The following is a 16,998-nucleotide window of genomic DNA, read 5'->3' on the forward strand; positions in this document are numbered from 1 at the left end:
TGTCGCACTGGAGGGACATTGTGGGTTGTATTCTTATTTTTGTCAGAGGTTTAATCCCGAAATGATATGCTGGTTTTGCTTTAATGTTGTTGTTTTTACACACACTTTATGTAAAACACTTAAAGCCATATACTATGCTGAAACAATGTTAATACAATGCAATATACACTTTTAATAATAACAACATAATAAGCTAACACATTCAATCAATTAAAAAAGGTATTCACTGCGTTTATAATGAAGATAATGCGATCAGAATGATCAACACACGTCACGATGGGCCCTACGCATGACGCAGTGATTCCTTCTCTCATAACAGCATGCATTTGTCGGTTGCCCCCCGTACTGACAGCAGGGGGCGGTGTTGACTGGTAGATGTGATATGCGACAGCAGCGTCTAACTGCATGTAAGAAACATTACAAGGTGGATTTCATTGTATGTATGTAGCCTATGCTATAGTTCCCAGAAAACTATACGTTTTCACGCAAAAACGTGGGAAAACGTGCAAAACGCAGAGGCGGAACATCCTTTCCTCTTGATGACCCAGGTTGTAAGCTTGGCGCGTGGGGCTCCTGTTTGTTTTGATGTAGATAATCGATAGCATGTGAGGTGCTGTCGTGCCGAGTATCGACAGGCCGACTCATTACGGATGATCTGTGGTGTGTGGAGAGAAACCTCTCTTTTCCTCGCTTCCCCTCACATCGATCCCGTCGCAGGGTTCCTTCTTATTATCTTAAAAGCAGCCTTGCAACACTGGGCCGGTCAATACTTCACACGCAGCAGCTTCCTATGGTGGGGTGTGGATTTAGAGGGAAGTGTCTGAACTTCAGGGGAAAATATATTCGCTGGGAAGACACAGTTAGCTGCCGTGAGGCCTCGAAGAAAAGCAAAGAGCCCCTTTGGGACGCAGAAAAAAAAAGAAGTTTGTTTTTGTCAACCGAGTCTTCCAAAGGCTCTGGGTGTAATGAAGGCAGTATTCATGAAGGCTGGATTTTAGGTCAACATTCACAGCACATCATTTTTTAATACTGTTTAAGGAAAAGCCATATTATAGGCTTACTCACTGTATCCAATATATTCCAGATTTTCCCTCACATCCCTAATAGAATGCATAAAATCAGCCATTGAAACTTTTAATTGAGAAATTGTGTCCCTCAACATTCTGCAATAGGCTACATTAGCGACAAACGCCTCCTACAGCTACAGTAGTCAGAGAAAACACCCATTTAATCAGAGGCAGAACCAGAGAGCGATCTCAGTTAATTAATTTTTATTAACTCCCTGTTAGAAAAAGAAACACAAATGCACCAAACAATATCATACATGCACAGCTTCAGTACATCAAGATCCGCTGACTAGGACGTTTCAATGTGAAACCCTGTTTTACTCGATCTCCCGGAGATCAGCCCATATATCGACCCCCGCGGGGCCCCGGAAAGGCCAAGCGTCGCGAGTTCCCAACGAGCCAATCAAATACACTTTTCATGTTTTTCTTTTACTCATCTTGTAACACAATTTTGGGGTTGGGTTTGGGGGTGTTCAACACTCCTCTCGCTTTTTGTCACAATTAATTAACGATGATTTTTGTTTCAGATTTTGTTCCGCCCTGTAAAGTGATGACAGTATATAAAAGAGATTGAAGCAGACTGGTTTCAGGCGACTACCTTGGAACAGGTAGGCAGGGCCGGTGACTGCACCACAGGTGACAGCGGCTGCTATCCAATGCGTAAATCTTTGCTCATATATTTTTCAGAGGTTGGAATGGAGTACCGAAAAAACCTCTCCCCCGTTACCCCGGGTCCTGGCTCCAGATCATAATACTGTACATAATAAATGGGAGTAGAAGAAGAATAGGAGGAGGTGGGGGGTTGGAGAGGTGCGACAGTATAACCTTTCCCCATCCAACGGATCCAGTCGCACTACCGGTGTTTGTATCTTCCCTTAAACCTTTATCACACGAGTGTAAAGAAACAAACATAAAAAAACACAAAACACAAAGAGGCGAGCCATCGAGAATTGTCTTCCAAATAATAATACTCGGAACGTAAACAGCAGAGAACGAGACGGCCACAGTACAGACGCAGGACCAGACAGAAAGGGCCGGGAGGGAGCTCAGCTCCACGGCGGCGGGAACCAAGAGTTAATTGACAGTCGGACGTTGTTTTGTGTTCCCAAATCCATTAAATCAACCCCAGAATATGGCCTTTCTTTTCGAAAACAACATTTATTTTCACTATTAATAGTGTCAGCCTGGCTTGAGAGAACGAATCCACCCGCCACCCCACAACAAACAAACCAACAAACAAAGGGGACTCTGAGTCTGCAACTTCTATGAACTCTAATGATCAGCAGCGGGTGAAGAGAAAGATCTTCTGCCGTGGTGCGACACGCGCCGTCTCACCTGCACCTCGACCTTGGAGCCGCGGAATCCGTTTCTGTTCCGTCGGCTGCGTTTACACATTGTATTTGACGGAATAAAAAGGGTTGTTTAACCCCCGTACCTGCAGTCGAACCATCCCTCTCCTCCTGCCTACCTGCCGACTTTGCGGTCTAACTCGGTTTGACAATGTGCTCAATGCTTTGCTTACACAAAGCCCTTTAGCATGTGAAGTGCATGGAATGGGTTTAACACTCTTTCCTAAAGAGCTGAGTCAGCTTCCTGAAAAAGCGTCCATCCGTGGCACTCCCGGACAAGGCAATATTCACCCAATCATTAAGTGGATGACCCTTGTGTTTGCGTTGCAAATTGTGTTGCAAACGCAAATTCAACCATGCACACACACGCATACACGCTCACCAATGCAGACACACATGCAAAGACACACACATACATACAGACACACACACACACATGTGCACACAGGTGCACACACAAACACACACCCATGTGCGCACACATGTGCACGCTGATACACACAAATACACACTTGCACATATGCACAAAGACAGACGTGTGCAGGCATACAACATACACTCACAAACAGACATGCAAACACACACACACACACACAAACACATTAACAACACGCAGCAATCTTGATACAATTGTCCTAATTTAGATCTGCCTAAATGCTGATGGATTGGCCTTGTGTGGGTGTCATTAGAACCATTACTCCTGTGCCCTTTCCCACTCAGCCCCTCAGGCCTGTCCTCATTTATTAACATCTTTAATGGCTGCTAAATCATTGCACAGGCCTGACTTTCCATTCGTCAAGTCGTGCCGGTAAGTAGACTCTGGCGTGCCAGGTGGAGAGGGCTTTCTGATCATTCTGCTCCCCCCCCCCCCCCCGGTTTTCAGTTGGACATTAAAGTCAGGCGCTGCGCCGATCACCTGAGCAGCCCAGCGCCTGACCACAAAGAACACAACCTCTTCCTTTCAAAAAAACAACGGCAACACTTGACAAGATAAAAAAAACAAACAAATCAAAAAGCAGACCGAAAGAAAACACCGGGGTTCCTTTCGCAGAATATATATATATATGTATTAAAAAAGAAAACCAGATTCCCTATTCAGCCCGACTGGTGCCTCAGCTGCCGGAGCTCTGGGCTCGGCTGGCCTGGCCTGGCCTGGCGATCACTCACCGCCAACGGCTGGGGCCGCAGCGCAGCCCATGTTTACCGCCTCCCGGATGGAGGGCGGCGGCCATACATTAAGGAGGTGTGTCCAATAGCCCCGGTGTTATTAATAGGGGCGTCGCTCCGTGATGTATGTCCCCGCACGCTGGTGCACACACAGGGGCTTCTGTCGGGGGGGCTCGGGCCATCCATCAGGGGGCCGGCCTGGTGACTGACAGGTCGGTGTGGTCGGGGGGGGGGGGGGGGGGGGCGGTGCGTTCGCTCTCTCTCTCCGCGTCGATGGGGGTGGGGGTCCTGGGTGTGAGATGGTTCGTCTCCCGACGTGCGACCATGTGATGAACCCGGTGAGTTTAGGATGAGATGGCACAGACCCTCTGTTAGAAAAGAAACCGAGTACAACAATCTCCAAAAGGCACAAAGAGAGAGAGAGGGCGGGGGGGTGAGTGTCCTCACATGCCACGATGTAGAGACGAAAAGCAGAAGTAGGCCTACTATGCCGATGCGTAAACGTATCAAACACAACGCTGCAGCGGGTGTTTTCGCACCGACGTACTGAAACTCGGATGGACGATGAAGAGCCAACGTCCAAACACAGAAACTGGGGCGAGAGCGTTGAGGCGGTGATGCTAAGGCTCGGAACGAGTCGGGCGACGCGGACGGGCGGTAAGGCAACCTGGGAGCCGCTGAGGCAGCCTCCGTCCGGCCGGCGGCCCCCCCACAGCGCTGCGTTACGACGACAACAACCAGGGCTGGCGGCCCCCCCCCCGCTGCCTCTCAGCCAGAGACACAAACAGACACGTCAGAGCACTGCCCCCCCCCCCCCGCTCCTGGGAGGGGCGACGGAGAGGAACACAAGACCTCCTCGGCTTTCACCGAGAATGAAACCTCAAGAGGAGAACACGACGGGAGTAAAGGTAGAAACCGAACAGGGGTGGGGGGGGCGCGTCCGTCGTGGTGTCATGAGGCGGAGCCCAGGGCGGAGGCGGTGACACCCAGGACCAGAGCCAGCGGGGAGAGGTCTACGCTCCACGATCCAGAGCCGTGCGCGCTCATACCTGCAACCAGACACACAAGAAACACAGCGTCGTTACGGAGTTGAAGACGTGAATGGATCGACAGCGTTTTTTTGTAACCAGTGGCCGCTCAAAGCGCTTTACAATAGCGCCCTAACATTCACACGTTCATTCACACATTCACACCCCGACGCCGGAGTCAGCCACGCGAGGCGACGGCCAGCCGGTCAGGAGCAGTCGGGGGGGGGGCGTCTCGCTCAGAGACACCTCGACACTCGGCTAGGAGGAGCCGGAGATCGAACTAGCAGCCTTGCGGTGACCAGCCGACCCGCTCTGCCTCATGAGCCACATGCCGTGCTGTCGTGGCGCCGGGGGGTCTGAGCTGCCAACGTGGGACCGTAGAGAAACGTGTCACAGGTGGAAAGCCGGTGACACCGGGGACAAATCAGCCGTGCTCAAACTGTGTGCTTTCCCCGTGTTCAGCCATTTTCCCGCGCCTGTTTATGCAGCTAAAGCGTTCCAACTTTCTTGCGATACCCACCTGCTGTTTCAGAAGAAATAACACTTTCGCTTTTTTTCCATTTGGAAATCTGGCAACCTGAACAAGCTGGCAAACAAGCAGCTCCTCCCCAGACTCACCAACCGCCATCCTATTATTCCCAAATAAATCGCTTTCAGCCACACAGAAGCCCAATCCCCTCATAGAACGCAGAATATCAACATCGCAAATTAGCATTTAGAGGACAGGAGGACTGAGAATTAGCCCCCGAGTCCAGCGGGACAGTTATAGCACGAAGGGAGAGAGGGGGAGAAACAGAGGGGAAGTCGCGCTCAGAGACAGAGATGGATGGTAGAGAATATTTCTGCAGAATACGAGCGGGGACAGAGAGAGAGCGAGAGAGAGAGAGAGCGAGAGTGAGAGAGAGCGAGAGTGAGAGAGAGAGAGAGAGACAGACACAGAGGGATGGAGAGTAGGAGAGAAAGAGCAAGCGAGAGAGAGAGACAGAGTGAGAGAAAGACAGAGAGTGCGAAAGAGAGCGGGAGAGAGAGAGAGCAAGCGAGATAGAGTGAGCAAGAGAGACATAGAGAGAGAGATAGAGTGAGCAAGAGAGACATAGAGAGAGAGAGAGACATAGAGAGAGAGCGAGACAGAGATGGAGAGTGGAAGAGAGAGAGCAAGCAAGAGCCAGAGAGACAGAGAGGGAGAGCCAGGGAGAGAGCGAGGGAGAGAGTGAGGGAGGGAGCGAGGGAGAGAGCGAGGGAGGGAGGGAGGGAGCGAGACAGAGAGCGAGGGAGGGAGCGAGGGAGGGAGGGAGAGAGGGAGAGAGGGAGCGAGGGAGCGAGGGAGGGAGCGAGGGAGAGAGCGAGGGAGGGAGCGAGCGAGGGAGGGAGCGAGCGAGGGAGGGAGCGAGGGAGGGAGCGAGGGAGGGAGCGAGGGAGGGAGCGAGGGAGGGAGCGAGGGAGAGAGCGAGGGAGGGAGCAAGGGAGGGAGGGAGGGAGGGAGGGAGGGAGGGAGGGAAGGAGGGAAGGAGGGAGGGAGCGAGCGAGGGAGGCGCGTGACGGGTACTGCTGGCTCAGGAGAGGAGTTATAAAGTCACAGGAGGACGAAATGTCCCTGTCAGCTTTTCACACGTGTTAAGTGACTTCATTTACAAGCGGTTGGAGAAACGAGCGCCGGCTCCTTCTGACGACTCGGTGAATCACCCTCATCATCATCATCACCATCATCATCATCATCCTCGCGATGAGCCCTTTTCACGCGTGCCTCTCTTCCAGAAACGACAGCCTAAAACTTCAGGATTAGCATCCCGTTTGTCCGTCTCCCGCCTTCTCCCTCCCACGACAGGCGCCGCTGTGAGGTATAAACGGCTCGGTTCACTGTGCACGGCGCAGCACCATTATGGACCTCGAACACATCGAACCCAGAAGCTGCGGGAGAGAGGTCGGCAGGGACGTCTACTGCGGGGAGGGTTTGACTCCCGGCCCGAAAGGCTCAGGGTTCAAACCCAGACGGCGAGATTCCCTCGTGTATCAGGGAAAAAATAATTAACTTTAAGTCGCGTGGGAGAAACGGGCGACTGCAGAAAATGACATAATAGCCAAAGATAGCGACTCTTAAGCTGTGTTCCAGAGCCTCGCCACCAGCTCTCATAGTGTGTGTCCTCAGGGGACCTGGCCTACCGATGAGCTTCAGTTAGTGGGAATGAGACGGTCTGACGAAGCTGTAGCTGAGCCTAAGGTCAGATTATCACCTATGTTCTTATACATCTTATATTCACGTGTATAACAAGTAGCTACGTGTATAACAAATGTCATTATTTCGGATTAATGTAAATGGTAAATGGAAATATACATATATTAAATAGCGCTTTAATCCAAAGTGCTTTACGATGTCGCCTAACATTCACCCATTCAAACGTCGGGAGCGGTCGGGGGGAGGAGTCTCGCTCAGGAACACTTTGACACTCGGAGGAGCTAGGAGGAGCCGGGGATCGAACCAGCAACCTTGCAGTTACCCGCCAACCCGCTCTTCCTCCTGAGCTACTGCCGTCCCCGTAACATAATGTTCCATTTTTTTAATAAAGTCAGGAGATGCGGCCGCTGCCTCAAGTTTTTTCCGGTCGCCATTGTCTTCCACTATGTCCCCTGTCGGACAAGTGTGTCTGACGGGCTCCTAAGGACACACCGGTCGCGTCCCTCGGAGCGAATGCCGCAGCCTATAGGCTTTAGGACGCATGCTTCAGGACTGGGGCTTTAGGACTGGGGCTTTAGGACACAGGCTTTAGGATGCAGGCATTAAGAAAGGCGTTAGGACACAGGCGTTAGGACACAGGCGTTAGGACACAGGCGTAAGGACACAGGCGTAAGGACACAGGCGTAAGGACACAGGCGTTAGGACAGGCGTTAGGACAGGGTTTAGGACAGGGTTTAGGACACAGCCTTTAGGACACAGGCTTTGGGACAGGCTTTAGGACAGGCTTTAGGAGACAGGCTTTAGGAGACAGGCTTAAGGAGACAGGCTTTAGGAGACAGGCTTTAGGAGACAGGCTTTAGGAGACAGGCTTTAGGACAGGCTTTAGGACAGGCTTTAGGTCAGGGTTTAGGAGACAGGCTTTAGGACAGGCTTTAGGACAGGCTTTAGGACAGGCTTAAGGACAGGCTTAAGGACAGGCTTAAGGACAGGCTTTAGGACAGGCTTTAGGTCAGGGTTTAGGAGACAGGCTTAAGGACAGGCTTAAGGACAGGCTTTAGGACAGGCTTTAGGAGACAGGCTTTAGGAGACAGGCTTTAGGAGACAGGGTTAAGGACAGGGTTTAGGAGACAGGCTTTAGGACAGGTTTAAGGACAGGCTTTAGGACAGGCTTTGAGCCCCAGGCTCCTGACGAAGGCCACTCACTGATCTGGTGGATGTGGAGGGGCTCAGAGGGCGGGCCCAGCCCCCCCCCGCTGAGTGCCCGGACGTGGATGACGTAGACGTCGTCCTCCAGGAGGGTCAGCTCGGCCGCGGCGCCCACCGTCATCAGCGTGGTCACCTCCTTGTGCTTCTGACTCCTGTAGGACACCTGGAGGGGGAGGGAGGGAGGGAGGGGGGGAGGGAGAGGGGGACGGAGAGGGAGAGGGGGATGGAGAGGGAGGAGAGGGAGGGAGGGGGAGATAAAGGGAGGGAGGGAGGGAGGAACGGAGGGTGGGAGGGGGAGAGGGAGGGAGCGAGGGAGGGAGGGGTGAGAGAGCGAGGGAGGGGGAGGGAGGGAGGTAGGGAGAGACGGAGGGAGAGAGGGGAAGGGAGGGAGGGGGAGATAAAGGGAGGGAGAGAGGGAGGAATGGAGGAACGGAGGGAGGGAGAGAGAGAGGGAGGGAGGGAGAGGGAGGGAGGGTCGGAGAGGGAGGGAGGGAGGAGAGGGAGGGAGGGGAGAGAGGGAAGGAGGGAGACATTGAGTAGGAGGGAGGGAGGGAGGGGGAGAGAGGAAAGGGAGACACGAGTTAAGAAAACAGACGGTGTATAGGTCACACGGACAGAACCGGGGGGAAACACTTTTACAGTTTCACGGTTCGTGTCGTCTTTGTTAAAGAGTTGCACACTCAGACCTACCTGGTAACCGGTGACCTCAGACTCCAGGTCCATGGCCACCACAGGCTCCCAGTAGAGAGACAGCAGAGGACCGATCAGAGTCCACTCGATGTTCAGAGGTGGCTGGGCTGGGGCTGGGACGGGAACAACACACGAGAACACCAACTTTAGACTCGCCCGTCAAAAGGTGACTTCTGTCGTACCAAACCTTCTTATGAGTGCCTTCTTAAGAGTACAACTGACAGTTTTGAGGCTGCTACTACCGTGGCACCCCTAGGTAAAGAGTTGCCCCGGAGGCGATGTTCGTGTTGATAAAAGCATGTGTTACCATCGCGGCCAACCTCCATATCCTACAGGAAACAATGAATGTTTTCCCGGGCATGCGACAGCACTGAGCGGCCGACTCAACACAGAGCGATATGTCACAACGCGTTAACCTTTCTTGAGTGTTGCTGAGACACGGCTAAAAATAGCCCTCGCGGAGCTCGTTGGAGCGGGATGACCTTTGCATCTCCCAAACTCCGGAGCGATGACCCATCGGGTGAGTACAGCGACGGCGCCTGACTGGAATGGCTGAAAGTGTCTCTGGTCGTGTCTCGGGGCGTGGCGAGGGGGGGTTGAGAGGGAGAAGCAAACACAGGAGCTGCCCCCCTTACCCCCCCACCCCGAAACGACCTTACAAACTTATTGTGTGTTGTACGTCCTGGCAATTATTGTACACACTAATTATGTGTTTGTATGTCCTGGCACTTAATGTTCGCACTTATTGTATGATTTCCGTCCTGGCACTTAAAAATAGTACTAGCCTTGCGCAGCGTCTTATCCTAGCTATCTCTGGTGTTTACAGGGAATGGGTTAACCTAGTGATGGTTAGTGCTCGGCACTTGGGTCCATGAACATCCTTACTGCACCGACAGCGATATATTGTTGTTTCTCTTTCTTCTGACAAATGGACTTTTAATGGACTGACAAATGGATTGTAAGTCGCTTTTGATAAAAGCGTCTGAACGTGAACGTGGACGTAGACGCGCTCACTGGGCTTCTTGGTGGTGGCGTTGATGGCGGACAGGAAGGGGCCGGTGCCGGCCGTGTTGAAGGCGCTGACCGTCAGGAAGTACTGCGTGCTGCCCTCCAGCCCGCCCACCGTCACCGAGGTCTGGTTCCCGGGAACCCGCACCTTGCCCATGGTCTCGGGTTTGGTGTCGTCCTCCCAGTACACCACCTGGGGTGGGATGGCCAGGACAGGATGAAACCACCGCCCCTCGACAGATGACAGATGTTGATCTCTTAGCGTCGGGTCAGGGGGTCAAACCCACGACCCTCCTGTTGTGGGGCTGACAGTTACTCTGACTATAAACCAGTCCCTCCAGAAAAACGCGATTATGCGATCGCATAATTCAACGCATAATCAGTCAAAGTCTGCATATTCATGCAGGGGCCGCATTTTTTCAAATATGCCGCACTTTCACCGCATAAATTGCAGATTTCCGCGCAAAATATGGAGGGCTTGCATGATTACATAATCCCCGCATTTTCGTTGCAAAAAAGTCATATATCTTGGCAGAAAGTTGAAAAATGTTGCGTTCACTTCACACAAGAGCAGCCATTTCCCCCTGTTGCCATGGGAACGATATGAAGTGACGTAATTACGCGACATGAACATCATTGAAAAGCGGCATTTTTCGCAAGTTCCCGCATTTTTCCGCAAGTTCCCGCAATTTTCGCAAGTTCCCGCAATTTCATCGCATAAAATTGCATAAATATGCCGCATATTTCATCGCTTTTTTAAGAAAACGTGCCGCATAATCAAGGATTTTTGGCCGCAACAATCACAAAAAAACGCCACATTTTTCTGGAGGGACTGCTAAACCCACAGCGGCGCTTTAAAAGTTGCTTTACAATACGAGAAAGGCGGTTTTAAATGTCAATCCGATATCACCCGAGCACTAGATAAAAGGCCAACAAAACTAGAAAGACTAAATAAAGCGAAAAACGAAAAGGATGAAAATAGCTTATTTTCATGTTGTTAAAATGTAACCTGACCCCCTCTCTGTGTATTGATAGCTGTCCCCCCTGGGTGAAATCACTGAATAGCCCTTTGTTTTCTTTGTGAGACTATACATACTTGTATTTTGATTTAATAGTCTCCATCGAAACACCGGGACAATATGGCAGTGTTGCGACGGAAGAACATCCGCGAGCGTTTAAGAAGAAGCAAAGAGCTCCGATAAGCATTTCTTTCCTTTCTTTGTACTACAAAACGCCCGATACATATTTTCCGAGCAGTTGGTATAATTCATTTGCTTTGAAAGGCATCCATCCCTGAAAAAGCTATTTCCATGGCGACACAAGCTCTGAAGGTAAACGGCATTGGGACTCACGCACTCACACACAAGGGGAGACGGCGGGGATTCGAATGCGTGTTACGTAAAGAAATATAAACGCATTTACATTTAAAAGGGGCCAGACAACACACACACACCTCGTAGCCCAGAACTCTTTCTGCGTGGAAAGACACCGTCTGCCAGTTGACTTCAATCTCAGCGGCGGAGACACTTCTGGCCCAGACCCCCACGGGCATGCTGCTGGGCTCTGAAATGACACGCCACGGCACGGCACACGCACACACACAATAAAACACACGCACGCACGGACGCAGGGCCCACACACACGCACGTTCACGCACATGCGCACGAAGGCGCACGCACACGCACACACACATAAATACGCTTTACTTCCTGTCCTTCAGAGACACGAGGGGCTGAGACGTCCTTTATGCGGTTTTGAGTGACATCATGGGGAATGCTGGAAAGGCCTTTTCAGGAAATACGTGGTGATGGAGATAATGATGATCGATAATATATCAATCATCAACACGTTAAATGAGGATGCACTGCATTATAGAAGATCATCTCTTATATACTTGTACTTGCATAATACGAAACAACAAGAGATTCTAATTATTTTTTACTGGCAATTTTTTTTTTTCCACAAGCCTCCGAACAACGGTTTTGCTCGGCGCTGTAATTATCTTGTTTATCTCTTGCACCGTCATCGTTAATGACCCACCAATCAAACAAGACATATTTTCCCGGCACCAGTCTGCAAACAAAAGTGGTCGTGATTACTGTTCTCCCCCACACAATGTGAGAACAGTTATTCTGCACTCTACTAGTGCGCTCACGCCAGCTCTGACGCCTTTCCAATGCTAGCAGACTCCCGCTAGCTCCTAAAGCCACAATAGCTTTTTGATAGCAATGGCCATGGGGGGCAACAGTCACAATGGCCCCACAAGGGGTGGCACAGCACTGGTTAAAATACAACTTAAAATAAAAAAAGCAAGTTATAACAGCCAAGTTTAAGCTAGCTAAAACCGCCATGCCAGGCTCTGCTAGCAACGTCAAAAAAACAGGAATGACTTGCTAGCTCTTTGCTAGCAAGTTGAACCTAGCATTCATCTAGCTCTCTGCTAACACGCTCAAGCTAGTGCTAACAGCAGCTGTGCTCCGGGATAGCCCCCTGGAGCTAGTGCTAACAGCGACCGGGCTCCCGGCTAGCCCCCTGGAGCTGGTGCTAACAGCGACCGGGCTCCCGGCTAGCCCCCTGTAGCTAGCTGTACCTGTCTCCGCCGAGTAGATGGTCGCCACGGGGCTGAAGGGGCCCTGGCCCTTGATGTTGTACGTCCCGACCTTGACGTGGAACGGCGAGAAGGGCGCGATGCTGTCGTTGCGGTAGACGTAGCGTGCAGCGCCGGGTACGGAGGTGGCCACGTGCGTCCACGAGACGTCCCCGAAGGAGCGGAAGGCGATGATGTAACCAAAGCTCTCGCCGTTCTGCAGTTCTTCAGGGACAGGCTGAGAGTGAAGCACAAAACTATAGTGATATTAAAACACATACAGAACACATCTATAGTGACATTAAAACACCTATAGTGATATTAAAACACATACAGAACACATCAATAGTGATATTACAACACCTATAGTGATATTAAGACACCTATAGTGATATTACAACACCTATAGTGATATTACAACACCTATAATGATATTAAAACACCTATTATATTAAAACAGCAATAGTGATATTAAAACACATACAGAACACATCTATAGTGATATTAAGACACCTATAGTGATATTAAGACACCTATAGCAATATTAAGACACCTATAGTGATATTAAAACACCTATAGTGATATAAAGACACCTATAGTGATATTAAGACACCTATAGTGATAGTAAAACACCTATAGTGATATTAAGACACCTATAGTGATATTAAGACACCTATAGTGATATTAAGACACCTATAGCGATATTAAGACACCTATAGTGATATTAAAACACCTATAGTGATATTAAGACACCTATAGTGATATTAAAACACCTATAGTGATATTAAAACACCTATAGTGATATTAAGACACCTATAGTGATATTAACACACCTATAGTGATATTAAAACACCTATAGTGATATTAAGACACCTATAGTGATATTAAGACACCTATAGCAATATTAAGACACCTATAGTGATATTAAAACACCTATAGTGATATTAAGACACCTATAGCGATATTAAGACACCTATAGTGATATTAAGACACCTATAGTGATATTAAGACACCTATAGTGATATTAAAACACCTATAGTGATATTAAGACACCTATAGTGATATTAAGACACCTATAGTGATATTAAGACACCTATAGTGATATTAAGACACCTATAGTGATATTAAGACACCTATAGCGATATTAAGACACCTATAGTGATATTAAAACACCTATAGTGATATTAAGACACCTATAGTGATATTAAAACACCTATAGTGATATTAAGACACCTATAGTGATATTAAGACACCTATAGTGATATTAAAACACCTATAGTGATATTAAGACACCTATAGTGATATTAAGACACCTATAGTGATATTAAAACACCTATAGTGATATTAAGACACATAGAGGGCTGACAGCGCGCACACTGCTGGCTGACAGTACCCCTGCCGCTCCACCTCGCCCTGACTAAAGCCTCACTGGGCCGTTCCCACCTGCCGGGCTTAATGAGAGCAGGGAGTAGAATGGTGTTGAAAAGAAAATGGGAAAAAAGGAGCTTATTATAGAATGTGCCGGCGGCATCAGAAATTAAAAGTTATTTCCGCATCCTGTGAAATTAGACGAGTCAAATAATGACGACTGTGAAAGCTTTAGACTCTAATGACTAATTTAGCGTTTGCAATTCTGCCCGCCGTCCGAACCCGAACGCATTACTCCAGGGGAGATTTGTGCATTGCAGATTTGACAAAGCAATAACACGCACGCACATGCACACACGCGCAAATGCGTGCACATTTTAACACAGGCGCACACACAGACACACACATGCTCACAAACACACATGCACGCACACACGCACACACAAACACTTACAAACGCACACGCACACACAAACACGCTCACAAACACACACGCTCACAAACACAAACACACACAAGCACTCACACACACATTACCCCCCCAAACACACACACACACACACCCCCCTACACACACACGAACCCACACACACACCCTTATAAATGAAACAACCCCTCCGTCGTGCTCAGTGTTGTTGCCTCGCCACTAGCTCTTCCCTCAAACTCCCCAGCTCACAAATTACAACCGACGGATCCAGGCTGCAGATTCAATTGGCGGGGTGCTTTAACGACACCTGCGTGGCAAAATGGCGCACATTTCCAGAATTTGATTTAACGTTTTGAATAACGGGCGTCTCCTTCAGCGGGCCTGATGCTGAGGCTCAGGGATGGCTGGGGGGGGGGGGGGGGGGGAGCTGAGACATAAGACGACTTACCTCCCAGGTGATGACCAGTTCAGACCTGCTCCCGCCGCCTCCGTTCACGTCAAGCGGCGCGGCGTCGGGAACTAGGGGTGGACAAACATGAAGGTGGGTCAGGATGTCAGGAACTGGGTTTCTTTAAGGGGCCAATCATGCGCGGGTTATACCATTATTATTTTACCATTATTATTTTACCCTTATTATACTACCAAAGAAGTGTCAGACTACTTTTAGCCTTTTAAGTGGTTTAAAATAGCGATTTAGTTTTTACCATAACCAGTGCCCCCATCGTTCCAAGTTTATAGCGTTTTGATAGAATCGGCTAAAAACAGCCAACTGAAGAAAGTGTATATATGCGATTTTTGTGCTCCAAAACGAACTTTTCAACTCGTTATCATACAAAACATATCCCAAATCCATTTTACACCGGAATTACCCTTTAAGGGGCCAATCATGCGCGGGTTATACCATTATTGTCTGGATATGAGGGTGGGTCAGGATATCAGGCACTGGGTTTCTTTAAGGGACCAATCATGCGCAGGTTATACCATTATTGTCTGGATATGAGCGTGGGTCAGGATATCAGGCACTGGGTTTCTTTAAGGGACCAATCATGCGCGGGTTATACCATTATTGTCTGGATATGAGGGTGGGTCAGGATATCAGGCACTGGGTTTCTTTAAGGGACCAATCATGCGCGGGTTTTACCATTATTGTCTGGATATAAGGTTGGGTCAGGAAATCAGCCACTGGGGTTCTTTAAGGGATTGTTGTGGAAATCAATCGTAACTTTAATATAGAATTATATACAAATGATATAAACCCTGTTTATATATTTACTAGTAAATTGAAAAGGAGTACATGTTCAAACAACAAACCTAGAGATACCTCCCGTCCACTCTAGCTGAAAGGTGTTAAGATAGTTTGCATTTGCCTTGCCACTGAAGCCACGGAGTCTGATACTGAGACCAATCGACTGACTTCTTTGTTGTGTATCTTCCCCTGATCATGCTCTAAAATTAAATCAAATATTTGGCCGGCCGAAGTGTCAGGGACCGATCCTGTGCAGGTTGTGCCATTACGGCCTGGATGATGATTGAAGATCACCGGCTTCAATGAACAACAACTTTGGCAGTCCGGTGGGCTTGATTATTATGTCGTAGTTAGACCATGACATTCGACAACCAGCAGAAAGGTTCTTAGTTCATACCCCCAATGTCCACGGTCTAACTGTAGGCCTCCTTGAGCAAGATGCCGGCCTGCACATTTAATGACATGTATTCAAATATGTGACTCACTTCAGAATAAAAGCGCAGACAATACAGCCCGAAACTTTTTTAATTATCCCAGCCTGATCTCACACCATGTAACTCTGCATACAGGCGCCCATGGCTCTCGGTAGCACTAGACATTGATTTGTCCATATGCTGAAACAGTGGGATAGTTTGGGCTGAGAGGAAGTACAACTTAAGACGGATATAGCCGGGGAACTGATGCGGGGGTAAGGCACACACAGGCAAAAATAATGAATGCGCTGGAAATGTCTCAGAGCCAAGCGCTGTCAGGAATCTCATTTGACTGCACATTGGGCATCTCCTGGAGCTGATTTCCATGCTCGACGTGTCCTCTGCGTGGCTGATTGCCCCCGCACCAAACGAACACTAGCAACAAATATGTGTTTCTTCACTTCAACACCGACATGTCACGGTGTCAATTCAACGGCCTTGTTCGCCTTTTTTAGTTTCCTTCTTTACTCGGAAGAAGTGTTTGTGGTTGAGATGTGGAGGAGGAGGAAGAGGAGGAGGAGGAGGAGGAGGAGAGGGAGGGGGAGGAGGAGGAGGAAGAGGTAGAAGAGGAGGAGGAGGAGGAGGAGGAGGAGGTAGAGGAGGAGGAGGAGGAGGAGGTAGAGGAGGAGGAGGAGGAGGGGGAGGAGGAGGTGTCTGGGTGAGCTGGGCTCACCTGCGTCCTCTGTCCTGGTCTTGCTGCTGACGGGGCTCGGTGCCCCCACCCCGACGCTGTTCCTGGCCAGCACCCTGAACTCGTACTCCACCCAGGAGTTCAGCTCCACCACCGTGGCCGTCAGGGTGCTGCCGTCAATCACCTCAGGGACTGAGGAGGAGGAGGGGGAGGAGAGGGAGGAGGAGGAGAAAGAGGGGGAGGAGGAGGAGGAGGAAGAGAAGAGGGGGAGGAGGAGGGGGAGGAGGAGGAAGAGAAGAGAAAGATGGGGAGGAGGAGAAGGAGGAGGAGCAGGGAGACAAGAGGAGGAAGAGGAGGAGGAGGGGGAGGAGGAAGAGGAAGAGGAGGGGGAGGAGGAAGAGGAGGGGGAGGAGGAGGAAGAGAAGAGGAGGAGCAGGGAGACAGAGGAGGAGGAGGAGCAGGGAGACAGAGGAGGAGGAGGAGGAGGAGGAGGAGGGGGAGGAGCAGGAGGAGGAGGGGGAGGGGGAGGAGGAAGAGGAGGGGGAGGAGGAAGAGGAAGAGGAGGGGGAGGAGGGGGA

General features: G+C 49.9%; 1 protein-coding gene across 1 annotated transcript in view; it reads right to left on the reverse strand.

Annotated features, from left to right (window-relative positions):
• Window positions 1–4,534: 4,534 nt before the first annotated feature.
• Window positions 4,535–16,998, reverse strand: part of cntn3a.2 (contactin 3a, tandem duplicate 2) — a gene marked incomplete at both ends in the record, with an annotated part of 46,088 nt that continues 33,624 nt past the window's right edge. The window contains 8 exons of the mRNA XM_079742271.1: window positions 4,535–4,632; window positions 7,988–8,153; window positions 8,681–8,793; window positions 9,695–9,881; window positions 11,142–11,251; window positions 12,279–12,513; window positions 14,519–14,589; window positions 16,463–16,612. Of these exons, the coding sequence (XP_079598397.1) occupies window positions 4,535–4,632; window positions 7,988–8,153; window positions 8,681–8,793; window positions 9,695–9,881; window positions 11,142–11,251; window positions 12,279–12,513; window positions 14,519–14,589; window positions 16,463–16,612 (1,130 nt within the window). The remainder of the gene's footprint in view (window positions 4,633–7,987; window positions 8,154–8,680; window positions 8,794–9,694; window positions 9,882–11,141; window positions 11,252–12,278; window positions 12,514–14,518; window positions 14,590–16,462; window positions 16,613–16,998) is intronic.

This window comes from Pollachius pollachius, assembly GCF_949987615.1.
Source record: "Pollachius pollachius genome assembly, chromosome: 8".
Taxonomy (NCBI): domain Eukaryota; kingdom Metazoa; phylum Chordata; class Actinopteri; order Gadiformes; family Gadidae; genus Pollachius; species Pollachius pollachius.